The sequence below is a fragment of the Fukomys damarensis genome, unplaced genomic scaffold (genome assembly GCF_012274545.1).
Source record: "Fukomys damarensis isolate Sample0158 unplaced genomic scaffold, DMR_v1.0_HiC HiC_scaffold_16, whole genome shotgun sequence".
Lineage (NCBI taxonomy): Eukaryota > Metazoa > Chordata > Mammalia > Rodentia > Bathyergidae > Fukomys > Fukomys damarensis.
In genome coordinates, this window is record NW_022900928.1 from 86,509,063 (window position 1) to 86,523,381 (window position 14,319).

Genomic DNA, 14,319 nt, shown 5'->3' on the forward strand with positions numbered 1-14,319 from the left:
CAATTTTAGCAATACAATTTCAATAACAATAATAAAAAATTTACAATATTACATTTTACCTGTTTTTTAACTTTATAGAAATGTAATTATAGAAGTGTATTTTCTCAGGCTCGGCTTCTTTGGTTCAACATCATGTTTGAGAAAGTCTGCGTGTTACTGAGTGTGAAGTCATTCATTTTACAACCTTCTAGGATCCAGTGCAAAATTTCAACGATGTGTTCTTGCTCCCCACTGCAGAGGGAGACTTGGGTTGGCCCCACTTTGAAGCTGTCAGGAACATTTCTGCTACAAGTCTTCTCATCCTTATCTTTGGGGAGACAGTTGGTGGGCTATAAGGTACCTGGATCTTCAATTTCAGTAGCTCAGATGAAAATGCTTTCAAAGTTATAGTCACTGCCCCACCACCACCAGCGTACAAAGTTCCCATCATTCTACATTTGTCAAAATTTACTGTGGCAATCTTCAAAACCTTAACTTTAGCCTCTAAGAATGCTAAGGTACTAGAGGTGCTGAATTCAGTTTTGTGAAACTCCACTGGCCCAGAGCAATGCTGCTCTAGACAGAGAGAGGACTGGGCTGGTGCTTCAGGGACGCAGAGCCACCATGCACCTGTCTGCCACAGGGGTCTGCGGCAGAAATCCCCCTTGGTCAACCAGAAGTTTCTCCTGTGGTTAGGAAGGCTGGTGAGAACATAGGTGGGCATTCACTTCCTGGTATTGGTGTTAGTACATCAAGTTCCCCTTTCTTCTCCATTGGAAGATTTTCATAAGGAATCTGTCAGTAATGGCAGATGTTTCTGGGCCCAGATGGAAGGACAAAGCCCATGAGGCCTTGTGCTGATCTCCACATCCCCTCCAGCCCTCCAGGCTCACTATTTCCTTCCAGCTGCAACTGGAAAGTAAATAATATCTGAAGAATTGTTGTAGGCTGCAAAGATGCTAAATGGAAGTAGGACGCACTGCAGGCTCCTGGCTCAGTCCTGCTCTATCATCACCCGAAGTTTCTGCACTTGCACACACAAAAAGTAAATAACCTATGGTATGATTAAAACACTACAGTGAATGTCAAAAATTTAATGAATGTCAAAAAATTTTAAGGATCACAATCTATGAAAAGAAATTGCCACGAATCTGCCTCAAGATTCTCCCCCTTGCTTTGAACACACTTATCTCATCATTCTTGCCACTTTCTGAAGCAGTTCCAGAAGTCCTCTTTCATAAGTGCAATGAAATGCCTCATTTTTTTTCCTTTTTGTTTGTTTTGGTACCAGAGATTGAACTCAGAACCTTGTACTTGCAAGGCAGGCATGGTGCCGCTAAACTAAATCCCTGGCCCTGCTTCTTTTGTCAACGATGAGGTAGCTGAGTACGTGTGGAGTTGTTTCTGCATCTTCTAATCTATTCCACTGATCCTCAGGTCTGTTTCTTTGCCAGTACCGTGCTGTTTTTATCACAGCGGCTTTGTAGTATAATTCCAAGTTGGGGATTGTGATCCCCCCTGCCACTGCTTTTGCTATTGTAGGTCTCTTATGCTTCCAAATGAATTTTTGGATTGTTTTCTCTATTTCTGTGAAATATACTGTTGGGATTTCAATTTGGATTGCGTTGAATCTGTATAGCAGTTTTGGAAGTATGGTCAATATCACTATGTTGGTTCTTCCTACCCAGGAACAAGGGATGTCTTTCTATTTTTTAATATTCTCCTTGATCTCTTTTTTTCAGAGTGCTGTAGTTTTCAGTAGAGGTCTTTTTCTTCCTTTGTTAGACTGAGTCCTAGATATTTTTTTTAATGCTACTGGGAAAGGAATTGTTTCCCTAATTTCTCTCCCAGTGAGCCTGTTATTTCTGTACAAGAAGGCTATTGATTTTTGAGTGTTGACCTTGTAACCAGCTACTCTACTGAATCTGTCAGTTAAGTCTAGAAGTCTTTTGGGTCTTCTATGTAGAGCATCGTATCATGAGCAAATAATGACAGTTTAACTTCTTCCTTTCCTATCTTTATTCCTTTTATTTCTTTCTCTTGTCTAATCACTGTGGCTAATGTTTCCAAAACTATATTGAAGAGGAGTGGTGATAGTGGACATCCTTGTCTTGTTCCTGATTTTAGTATGAAGGTTTTCAGTTTTTGACCATTTAGTATGATGTCGGCTGTTGGTTTTTCACAGATAGCCTTTATCAGGTTGAGATCTATTCCATTTTCTGTAGGTTTTTTTTTTAAATCATGAATGGGCATTGAATTAATGTTTTGAATTGACCCAAAATGTTTCCCTATTATGGTAATTTTAACTTTGAGGAAGAACCAGAAGTCACACAGTGCCAGATCCAGTGAATTAAGTAGATGAGAACACAGTGTCATGTTTTCACAAGCCAATAAAATCCCAAAAGATGGCACCTGGCAGCAGCATTCACTGTAGTTTTGATTACACCTCATAAAGAAACTCATCTGAGAGAACTCCCAGAACCACGTCAGAAAGTGGCAAAATCAATGGGATAAGTGTTTCAAGTAAGAAGAAAGATTCCAGTGGCATTCATGGCCATGTGTCTTCTACTGTAATAAATTTTTTATTTAAACATTCACTGTATATTTTGTTCACACCTCCTATCTGTCTTATTAACACACTGGGTTGTTCTAATAAAATAATGTCATATACCAGAACTATTTTATAAGCTGCAAAGCTGTCAACATGATTACATTTGAAATGAAAGGTCAAGGATTTAAAAACACTGCATACAATTTACAAAATCATTGGAAGAGTAACAGAAAAAACACTTCATAAAAATTTTACTCAAGATTTGAATTGGACTGATAAACAGAAATTTCTAGGAAAGCAGCATGTTTAGTATCTAACCACACAATCTTTTATTTTCTGCTGCAGATAATTATAGGTAACATTTTAAAATGTATTAATGTATTAAATGTAAAATTTCATATTCTACCAAATTACTCTGTAAGAACAACAGAATTTTGGGCTTCAGGCTCAAAAACTATCAATTCTTATTTCCCAAAAATGTAGAATATAAAAACACAAAAAAATGAGGTGATTATGTACTAAGCTTAAGAACAAACCCTAGAAGTTCCATTTTTAGATTAAAGCTCTGAAATAATAGGATGGTTAGTTTAGATTCCTCAAGCTCATGGTTGGGCTATTAGTGGAGGTTTTATTACATGTTGTTCTTTTATAATCAAAATCATAAAATGAGAATTATTCAGAGTAAAATTATATGTAGCATAATAGGGACACTAGTCTGGTGGGGAGGGGGAGCTCATTTATAAAAGTCCCTGTCAGTGAAGACAGCGTGGTGCCCCTGGGCTTCTCCCCTGTGTGGAACCTGGTGCCATCTCACCCAGTTCAGCTGGACTGTTGCCAACCAGGCCTGGCAGCCAGCACAGCAGGCCAGCAATTCCTTTCATTTTCACAGATGAGTAACACCAGGCCGGAAACCAGAACGTCCTTGGCTCTCCTGTTTTATCATAGCATTGATGTTTGTATTTAATAACCAAGAAAGTCAAGCAATCAATTTAGCCTACAGCCCCCCTCTTTAAGCAGATCTGCTGCCCTGACATACTGGCCTAGGGGCATGGGCAGTTTACCCCTGAGATGTCTGGGCAAAGTGTGTGTGTGTGTGTGTGTGCATAAGGCATGCTCACACTCACACACACACACACACACACACACACACACCACTTATAGCTCTGACTGGATCATCAAGCCTGGGTCACATTGTTCTATACTCTGATATTTATTGACATGTATGTAAATTTATGCCATCTATTTGCTCTACCTGTAAATACTGACACGCAGGAAGACCTTCGGGGAACCCACATAACTCACAGCAGCAGAGGCCAATGGAATGCTTGTTGTGTGGGAAAGGTGACTTTCTGAGGTCAAGTCTGAGGAGCAGTAGCAAGACTTTGTGATCGGAGGAGTGCTACAGTTCAGGAGTGATCACTCTATTTTCTCCCGAATTTACACAGGGATGGGGCCAGGATGCAGCCCATCAGAGAACCACAGGAGTCATGGAAAGTCCCCACACTACCCTGGTGATCCTGGGCTTCTCAGCCACTCTATTACTTCCTCATCTCTACTTCCCTCCACTAGGTTTGAAATGCATTTTCAATGGGTCACAGGTAAATAACAGAGCATCTTTCAATGAAAATGACTGCTCCTCTCTGGGAGAGAAAGAAAATTGGGCTTCTTCAAATAGCCCTGCTTTTCCGATCCCCAGGCTACACATGAGCCTAGAAAACCTCAAGTCAAAGCTGGAGCTAGAAAAAAAGTTTGAGTGTTTTCACCATAAAAATTTGATAAATGTTTAAGGTAATCAATATGTTTTATCTGATTGAAACATTATACAGTGTACAGCATGTATGGAAAAACTACATGTTAGCTCATTGTGTGTAATTATGCTTTTAACTTTTAAAAACTTAATGTGTCCTTGGTGTTTCTTATTGATACCTATTTCTTTCTCTCTCCCACATGTGCATTTCACCTCAACTTCCTTCATTCCCCACCTATCTTTCTAGGACTTCCTCAGGTCTTTATGGCAACATTTATCTTAAAAATTCACCCCTCATCCAGTGGTTCTGGATCTTGGCAGCACCACAGAACCACTGCGAAACTGATGAATGCCCAGTTACATCTCAGGGCAGCTAACTCAGAATCCCCCAACTGCATCAGGTTCAGAACAGGGTAGTGCCTAGATAGCTGAGAACCTCTACCCTCCACCAGTGATTCTCACACACAGGCCCAGGGATGCCCCGATTTCCCAAGATCTCCCACCTGATGCTATCACCTCTAATGAGAGCATGTACTTAAGGTGGAAACAACCACATATATGGAATTCTCTCTTCTGTTACCTAATTAGAACTTCTTAAAATAAAAGGAAATGTGCAATTAAGATTATGGGTCTTTCTCACTCTGCACAGTGTGTGATAAGCAGCAGAAAGATCAACTCTCTGTTCATTCAACGATTCAACCCTCTGAGTGCTTACTACACAAAGCTTCTGTCACCAGAGTGAATGATCAATCAATGCTGATACTTCAAAATGCACCACGCCTCTCAGCCATAACACAGACAGCTTAAGGAGGAAACGATGAACAAGTTTTAAGTAATGTGGTTAGTGGCCAGGATGGGTTACAGGACAGGAAATGGCCAGTTTAGTATATTTGTACATCCAAACAAACAGACCCAGAGAACCAGGGAAGTGGAAACCTGCACAGGGCTCTGCAGAAAGGACAACACTCTACCAAAGCTTCTTTGGCAGGATATCTTAACAACAGTCTGAGCTCATCCTCTCTTTCTGGCTTTGGGAACTTCTTCCCATTAATTTTATCAACTTGGTATATTTTTTACAGGCTGTTGGTGTGTATTATTAACATGTCTTCCCCATCCCAGAAAGTGGTGTGAAGTGGGCTAATGCCCAACTCCTTCTCTTGCACAGACGGGGCTACTCAACATTTCTGGAGGAGTCTGCTTCTGGGGTTGATGACTTTATGAGGGATGTTGAATGACCAGAAGTGGAGAGCTACCATCTTTAATATCCATTCCAGGACATGTAGTGACAACTCTCAGAACCTGGGGCCTTGGAACTAATTTTTAAAACCTATTTGCAGAAGGTAAATTCTTCTCCAATTCCATGCTCAAGTGACCACATTTAGAATCAGCACCAATTCACTGATGTGTATAAAAGCAGCAAACGAAGTGTTCCATAGAACCCTAGGATAAAGGATGTGTGGCCTAACTAGAAAATATACTCCTGAGCATCACTGTGAGAACATAGGTTGTTGTTCCCAGGCGACTGGCCCCACATGAGCCCTCTAACTTGTTCAAAGCCTCAAAGATCCTCTGGTCACCTGTGTACCTTCCCTGTGGTCACAGCAAATGACCTAAGTCTGTGAAGTACTCCAATGGCTGGAAAGAAAACTTACTTTGGACAGTTCAGACCCAGAAGTTTGCTTTAACATAGGAAAGGGAAAACATTCTGAAAATTTCTGAGGCCCATAATATCACAGCTAGAGCTAATCAGGGACCAGGGACATAAAGCCAGGTCTAGTGTCCACAAGGAATGAAAGTTTAATTCTTTTCATGGATTGCAACTTTGCTTCAACCACGAGATTCCTAGGTATGGCAGTGGCTTGCAGACCTCTAACCTCTGTGTCTATTTCTGTCAACCACTCTGGTCTCCAAAAACATGCTCAACCCTTGTTTACTCACAACATACTTGAAGACCCAACAATGCAGGTATCAAAGAAGTAAATCCCAATGATCACCAGGTAGTTCCACCCACCTTTACTCAGTAATTCAGCATAGGGGAAAGGCCCGTGTATGAACAGAGCACACAATTTAGCATGAAGCAATATCTTGTAGATAATAAAAATTTCAATCCTAGAACCTTTGGCAGAGGATCTCTCTGTTAAATAAGCAGGGTATCAATTATTAGCAATAAAATAAGATCACGTTGAAAAAGTGCATGTCAGCCTGTTATGGTTTGGGTCTAGGTGTCCCCCCAAAGCTTCATGTGGTCACAGTCTTGATCTAAAGTATGTGAAGCTGGAATTGACTCATGATGCCATTCTAGGCTCAGGGATTAAGGGTGTGAGTGCTAGCCACCCTAAGCAGCCTGAATAAGATAAAATGGGCATGAGGACACTGTTAACACTCTGTTACCTTTGCTGCCTTATGTGTACCATATTGTTTCTGCTCTGCCATACCTCTTCATTGTCCCTGCCTTGGAGCCAGCTGATAATGGACTGAAACTTCCACAAATGGTAAGCCAAATAAACTCTTTCCCCTTTAACTTTGGGTGTCTGGTATTTTATCTCAGAAATGAGAGAAAAGTAACTAACACACAGCCCTTTTATGCATCTTCACATGTAGACTTTGTAAAGATAGAGGTACTTAAAAGTGTTTTTGTTCCAAGGAAGTAGAAAAATCTTCATTTCTTTCAAAATTTTACATGGCAGATGGAATGGTTTAATCTGTGTGCCCCCAAAATATGAGAAGTATAAGAAATGGACTCTTCTTGAGAATGAGAACTTGTGAACTGGTTCCATAAATGGATTTTCTTTTACTCACTGATTCACTCCAACAAGACAGAAAGGGCACTGCCACCAATAACCTTGCCTTCTCTGAGCCATCTAACTGTGATTAGAAATCACCTCCTAAAGCCAAGTGCAGTGAAGAAAAGCTGCATTCCTATTTCCATCCCAGCAACAGGCAAGGCTAGGGCAAGCCCAGGTGCTGTAGTCACAGTTCTGAGGGACCCTAGTGAAACAAAGATCTGCAAGTCCAGGATGACACATGTGTGGACACACATGAGAAGACACTGGCTGAAGGAGCAGGCTCCATACCTGGCTGTAATAGCATTCTGCCTCTCCCAAACTCTTTGGGCAGTAGCAAATCCCATCAGGCTCTCTGTCCCCTCTACGTCTTTTAAATCTCTAACCTCAAGTATGAGTCCAAATCTATGGACTGAGATTTAGCTTGTATGACGGTGTGTGTATGTGTGTGTATGCACTGACAGATGCGACATGATATAAAGCCATTCTGGTACTGCAGGCAGATGTGCACAACTCAACTGTCAGAAAAAGGAATAAGTCATCGAGACCCCAGCCTGCTAAATATCACCTCCACAGAGATTCAAGTCATTTGATCCAGGAGAGGCTGTGATTGACAAGACTCCTCCACAACAACTGAGGAAAATTAGGGACCAGTAAGTTCCAAATTAATTATGCAGGTATAGAACAATCACTGAATGGAAGCCACATGCAGATTTAGTTGGAACATGAAATCTCAAATGTTTCTGACTGCTAAGTCTTAACTGTCAATGTAAGAACTGAAAGAACATTTAAAAGTTGAGTAAGATTGCATCTTATTTTTTCTCTGGGTCAATGAATGACTCTTTTTAAAATACTTTTTGCTGTAGAATTCTCTCAGTTCACTTCAAATTGCTCTAATGCTACTCATTAAGACGAGGCTGGGGGAACAGGGGATATCCTTATTCCCAGCACAAGAAATGCGATCAGCAATCCTCATGTTCTGTACTTTTGGAAGTAAAAGGCAGAGAGGGGAGAGTTGGAAAGAAGATCATAAAAGTTTTAAATAATGATCTCATACAAAGTTGTTGCTATATCATAAAATACCATCTGAAATGCGAGTAGAAATACTTATCTGATAATTGATTTATGTAATCATTGATAATGTGTCATTATCAATATAACCCATCTGAATCCTTTAGCCTCCGTACTAAGTATGTAGATTTTACTAGTACATTATGGAATATTATAAAAAGGAATTATGGGTGTGGGTGGGCATTTAATTGCAAACCATAACTCCAAACATACATTACTGCCCTGTTCAAATAAGAAATTATGCTGAATAACATAACAGCTTTTTTTTTTAAAGTGTGGGGAAATTAGGAAAACAGATGAATTTTCACAAATACACAATTAGGTCATCCAGCTCAAGAACCCACAGGCTGAAGCAGCCCTGGCAGGGACACTTGCAGTCATGAGGTGTCGTTCACATTCACAGGAAGCCAAGTTCTGAACCAACATGCAGTGTCCCTCCGTGCCAGGCAACAGGTGACTTGCTGTGGGACTTGCTGTGGGCGTGGTTAAGCCACCCTGGCAGTTTGTTAATTAAAATAAATTCTCATTTCTTGTCTCTCTTTGCTTGAAGGGAGACCTCAAAGTGGGGCACTCACTGGTTCTCCAAGCACAGTTCCCCACCCCGCTGCCCTGGACCAAACCACTTTTGTAAACAGCTCTAGACTTTGGCCTGAAGGAACGCTTGCCTTTCCTGCTGGACTTTCCAGAGTAATTTGGAAATCCCTATCCACCAGCCCTTCCCTTGCTCAGAAAGGACTGGCCAACCATGGGACACCAGGGACCTCCACCCACACCAACGCCTAAAGGGTTAAAATATCACCCAAATAAACGCACAGAAAATTCCCACAGAACAAAATGGCAACCTCCAGGTCCTCACACAGAGATCCCAGCACCCTAACCCAAACCCCAGGGTCCAGGAACCCTAAGTATGTGAGCTGCTGAGGCCACGCGGGCCAGGGGGGTGCAGGCAGAGAAGGGTCGGATGCGGGGAAGGCGCGATACTGAGTCCTCCTCAAGTTAGCAAAGTTATCCATGACAAGTTGCCCCCTGGCCTGCAGCCCTGGTGCACTGTCATCTTTGGGGAAAGATGAGCCTTTATTATTATCTGGCACAACCTTTGCGTTGAGTCATCCTTCCGAAACCTGGGGAGCAGGGCCCCACCCGGTGGATAACCGAGGACGCGGTGCCAGTGACCAGGGCAGAACGGCTGGCGCCTCCCTGGAGTGTAGCAGAGAATTGATAACCCCAACAGGTCTCAGCTCCGGGGACTCGCAGCCAGGAAGGCAGGCGCGGGCGGCAGGGCCCGGTGGTGCTGCCCTGGCTGAAGAAGTGACCCCGTCCCTGCGTTTCCTCCAGCACAACCCAGATTAGCTGTTGGGACCTCGCACAGACGCGCACCTTCGAGGGCTCTCCCCGCAGCCTGAGTCCAGAGACACAAAGCCACATGCCCAAAGCACAGCCGCCACGAAGCCACCAAGTTGCGGATCTCGGTGACGTCTGGTTTCCGCGCCCCGGGCACAGTCAGTGGGCTCCGGAGGGAAGTGGCCGCCGCACTCGCCGGGACCAGGGCTGTTATTCCCGGGAAAAGGGCGCTCAGGAGAAGAGACCCCCGCCCGCTGCTCCTCACTGCGGCCAGGCCGCGCCGCGGCAGCACTCACCATCACGTTCCCCTGCATTTTAGCCGTCTTGATCATCGCCTTTTCCTTCATGATGCCCCGAGTCTGAACCCGACTTCTGAGCTAGGGAAGAGTAACTTAATCCATTGTCCTGGCGAGGATTAAAGTAGCCACCAGCCTGAATCAAGAGTGGGTGGAGATGGCTTTTTGAAGAAACAAAAAAAAAAATTTGCCCGTCTTTGGTTTCTCCTCCTCGACTCTCGCCGACCCCAGCCCAGCGGATCCCGATAGCAATCAAGTCTTATAGCGCCGCCAACCAAGGAGGAGGAAGCCGGGCGAGTGCAGCTTGTAACAAAAAGCTGGGAGTCGGGAGGAAGAGGCTGCCCAGCGGCCGAGCGCAGACGGCGTGCGTGTCGGCTGGGCGCACGCGGGGACACTGAGCGACTCCTTGGGCTGGCGGCGCGGGCGCAGAGGTCCCCGCGTTGGTACCGAAGGGCGGGGGGCTGGGCAGGGAGCAATGCCACCGGCTGTGTGCGTGTGTGTGTGTGTGTGTGTGTGTGTACGCGTGTGTGTGCGCGCGCGCGCGCGCACGCGGTGCGAGCAGGATGTACTACCCAAGCTGAACAGGACCAGGAAGCCCCAGGCTGCAGCCGGTTGAAGCGAGCCTTAACAGATGGAGTAGGGCCGGGCGCGCCCCCTTTCCAAGCGCCCCTACTCGTAGACTTCCCCTCCGCCTTGGCTGAGCGCGCGAGATGCACGCACGCGCGGCTTTCCAAACGGGCGCCTCAGTGCTCGCGGGAGGAGCTGCCGCCTGCGGGCCGTGTTAACTATTGATCGGCTGTGACTAGCTCCTGACTGCGCCCCCCGGAGCAGGGCGAGGCAGCGGGAGCCAGACGCGGCTGTGCCTGTCTGGAGATGGAGCTGGGGGCAGGACCGCGGGAGCCTGGCGGTGGCAGCTCATAAATAATGTTGTTTCGGGTTACTATGGTACGCACGTTGCGTCTCCATGGTTGCTCAGCTTGGCCTTCCTGTCCGCTCCAGGGCAGCTGCCCTAGCCCAGCGCCTTGCGGGGCCTTGGTGCGCCCGACTCAGACTGGCATGACCGCGTGCACCCACACCTGGCTTCTCAAGCTGCTAGTCCTCCAGGCCTCCGCCCCATCCGCGGCCCCACCAACGACTTTGTGTCTGGTTCTCTGTCCCCTGCCTCTAGGATCTGATCTCATCTGCTTCCCACAGCTTAGTTGAGGTGCAAGGACTCCGCCTGCCTGGCCGAGTAACCCGCCTATGGGTCTCAGACCCCAGCGCCCAAGTCTCTGATTGCTGCCCAGTGACCACGCCCTGGGTTCCCAGGTCACCACCCATAGGCGCTCCTCGATTAATCTCCCACAGCCACCTTCGTTTTGTACCATGCACCAACCACACCGAGTCATGCACTCCCGAAAGTGAGCACGTGCAGATAGTGGTCAAATTCCTGTGCCCACTGACCCAGGCTGCTCCAAAATCCGGATTTGGAGCTACTTTAGTTCATAGGCTATTCAGGCTTGAACGCACAGCCTTGGGGTTGGGGGTGGATAATGGGCGCCGTCTCCTGGGAGGAAGGGGCAGTGGTGGAGAGACAGTCTGGTTGGATTCAGGAAGTCTCCCCGCGCCCCCCTTTTTGTTTGTTTGTTACATTCACAAAACGATCTTTAGTATAAAACGGAATAGTCGATTTTGAACTCACAAAGAAGTAGAAAATTCTAGTTGCAACACCACTTACATGTAAGTTACAAAGCACCGCACACTACCACCCTGTGTGTGTATACACTGTATATATAATGTGTAAACACACATACTCAAGTATTTGGTGTGTAGGTGTAATCATTTGGACTTGAGAGACAGAATAAATACGTAAACCAAAGCAAAATGTGTGAAAGGCAGTTTTAAAAGCGATGTGGCTCATGCTCTGCTGAGAAAGTGGTGGGCACGACTCGGGGGTCTAGAAATGTTGTATGGCTATGTCTAGATGTCCCACCCCCCAAAACCACATGTGGTCATAGGTGGGGCCTTTTCAGAGGTGGCTGGATCTAGAGTGTGTGATGCTGGGATTGATTCATGGTGCAATGCTAGGCTCAAGAGCACTGGGATTAAGGGTGTGAGTGCTATCTGCACTAAGGATGGGTAGCCTGGATAAGACATAAGGGACAGAAAGAGGCTTATCATTGATCACTTGCTTGCTTTTGCTGTCTTCTGCCTGCCATGAAGTGTTTCTCCTATGTAATGCCTCTCTGCCATGCCACCCTGTCTTGGAACCAGCCAGCTATGACTGAAATATCTACAAACTGAGTTAAATAAACCTTTCCTCTTTTAACTTTGAGTGTTGGATATTTTGTGCCAGCAAAGTGGAGAGTAACTAAGACAAATGATTTTCTCCTGTTAGGGTTGGTCTTAGTCTCTTCTGGCTCCTATAACAAATATTGGAAGTGGTGGCTTATCAACAACAAAAATATTTCTATACCACAAGGCAGGTGCCCTGATGACTAAGTTCCTTCTCTGGTTCTCATACCAGGGCCACTGGCTGTGTCCTGGCCAGGTTGGAGAGAGGAGGAAGGCAGCTCTATGAACTCTGCTTTATTAGGGCATGAAGAATCCCATTCATGAGTGCTCTCTCCCATGACCTAATCACCTCCAAAAGACCTCAATGCAAAATACCATCACCTTAGGAATGAGTATTCCAACATATGAATGGGGAAGAGTAGGCACAACATTTAGGCCACAGAAGAATTCTCAAACACCACACTTCTCCGGAAATGAAACCTTGGACACAGGTCACCCTTGCACTATTGATCTTTAGGGTGAATCTGACTGGATGTGGACAGATCGTCTTACCAATCTTCACTTTCTTTTAAGCAACATTAAAAGGGTTCTTTTTCTTCTTTCTTTAGAATAGCTTTAATTCATCTGAATCATCCTGTCTTTCCCACCAAGAATGGCAAGAGGGTTCAAACAACTGCACATCTACAATCTTCAGAGAATAGGCCTCCTGAATGCATCCCAACTTGCCTTCCCCTACCCCATCATGATTAGGGAGGGAGAAAAAAAAATCAAGAAAATGGAATAAACATTCTTTAACTTGCCATGTTTATACTTTCCATTAAATTATTCTAGAAAATGGAAAGTGAAATAATATGGATTAAACCTTTATGTTAAAAGCTAAGTAGCTATGTTAGTTCACTGAATGTCTTCCCGTAGAACTCATTAAATAGTCCAACTGCTAGCCTGGGCTCTTTATGTTCTCTGCTGCTCCTGCCCAGCCCATGATGCCAAAAAGCATACCGGCATGTTCAGATGAAAAAGCAGGCTTAACAAAGGAGAAAAAGAATGAGGATATAAAGGCCTCCAGGAGAAAGAAAAAAATGCAGAAATACAAGGAAAAAGTCTTAAGACAGGATGATCCATAATTTACACATTAATTGAGATAATTTATTTTAATGAGAAAATTAAATGAGGAAAACTTGAAGATAGTGTGACCTTCAGAACCTTTCTCCCCAACCCCTCCATGAGGCTGTCTGTGCTGTCGCATTCATAAGCAGGGAGGCTGTCTTAGTCTGTTTTCTGTTGCTATGGCAGAACACCAGAGAGTAATTATAAGAATAAAGCTTTGTGCACTGAGAGGTTCCCAAAGTTAGGAAGTTGAAGATTAAGTGACAGCATCCAGTGGGAACTCCCTACAGGGGCCCAAGGCAGAGCTGGGCATTCCATGCATTTCTCTTTCTCTTCTTATAAAGTCGCTAATGCCATCCTGAGGACCCCACCCTCAAGACATGATTACCTCCCAAAGGCCCCACCTTGTCACTCACAACAGGGCCCAATTTGGATCTGAGTACTGGTGGGGACATTTGGACTTCAATAGACGCAAATGCGGTCCTTGAATTTGTCAGCAGGGCTGGCTCTTCTCACTCTGGTTTCTGTCGTTGGATTTCCGGTTTTCTTTCTGATCCACAGGAGTCAAAGTCTTGTTCCTCTTGTGATTTTTTCCATCCTGGAGTGTCTGAGGGCTTGGGCACAGAGGATCTGCCACCTTCCACAGCACTGAGGTGCCATTTGCCTTGCATAGCGCCCACCGACCCATGGGTGCTTGGTTAGGACTGGCAGGCTCCCTGCAGACCTGCTGGAAGGCAGACCTGCTGGAAGGCAGCCCTTGGTTTTGCCTAAATTTCAGCTTCAACCTTAATTTATAAATTTCTGGCATTAGCATATGCTTTAATTAAAGCAGCTCTAAGTTGAGGCTTTTGGCAAGAGGGTTCAATTTCACATTTGAAATATTGTAATGTTTACAACACAAGGGCTTTATCATGATTCTCTTCCTGTTGTTTATTATTTGAAGTTTAGTTGCTGAATATGTACCTAGGTGAACTCTACTACTAGGAAATTCAACATGTGGACTTCTCAATTTGTCAAAGTGAAAGCCCAAGTGGCTAAGGAAATGAGGGTAGTTTTTCTGATCACAAATTACTCTTTTAAACAGATTAATTCTATACTGACATTCTTTAAAATGTGAGATTTGCCATTCTGTTGAAAACCCCATTCACTCTGTACAATTTAATTTGCTCA

At 44.7% G+C, this 14,319-nt stretch overlaps 1 protein-coding gene across 3 annotated transcripts in view; it reads right to left on the reverse strand.

The window, feature by feature from the left end:
* Positions 1-14,319, reverse strand: part of Dpp6 (dipeptidyl peptidase like 6) — an 851,974-nt gene that overhangs the window by 712,870 nt on the left and 124,785 nt on the right. The window contains exon 1 of one of the 3 annotated variants that reach the window (XM_033764448.1): positions 9,769-10,467. The exons of the other annotated variants lie outside the window; for them this stretch is intronic. Within the exon in view, the coding sequence (XP_033620339.1) occupies positions 9,769-9,819 (51 nt within the window). The 5' untranslated portion in view covers positions 9,820-10,467. Of the gene's footprint in view, positions 1-9,768; positions 10,468-14,319 lie in introns of those variants that run through there. 3 annotated transcript variants of the gene reach the window in all.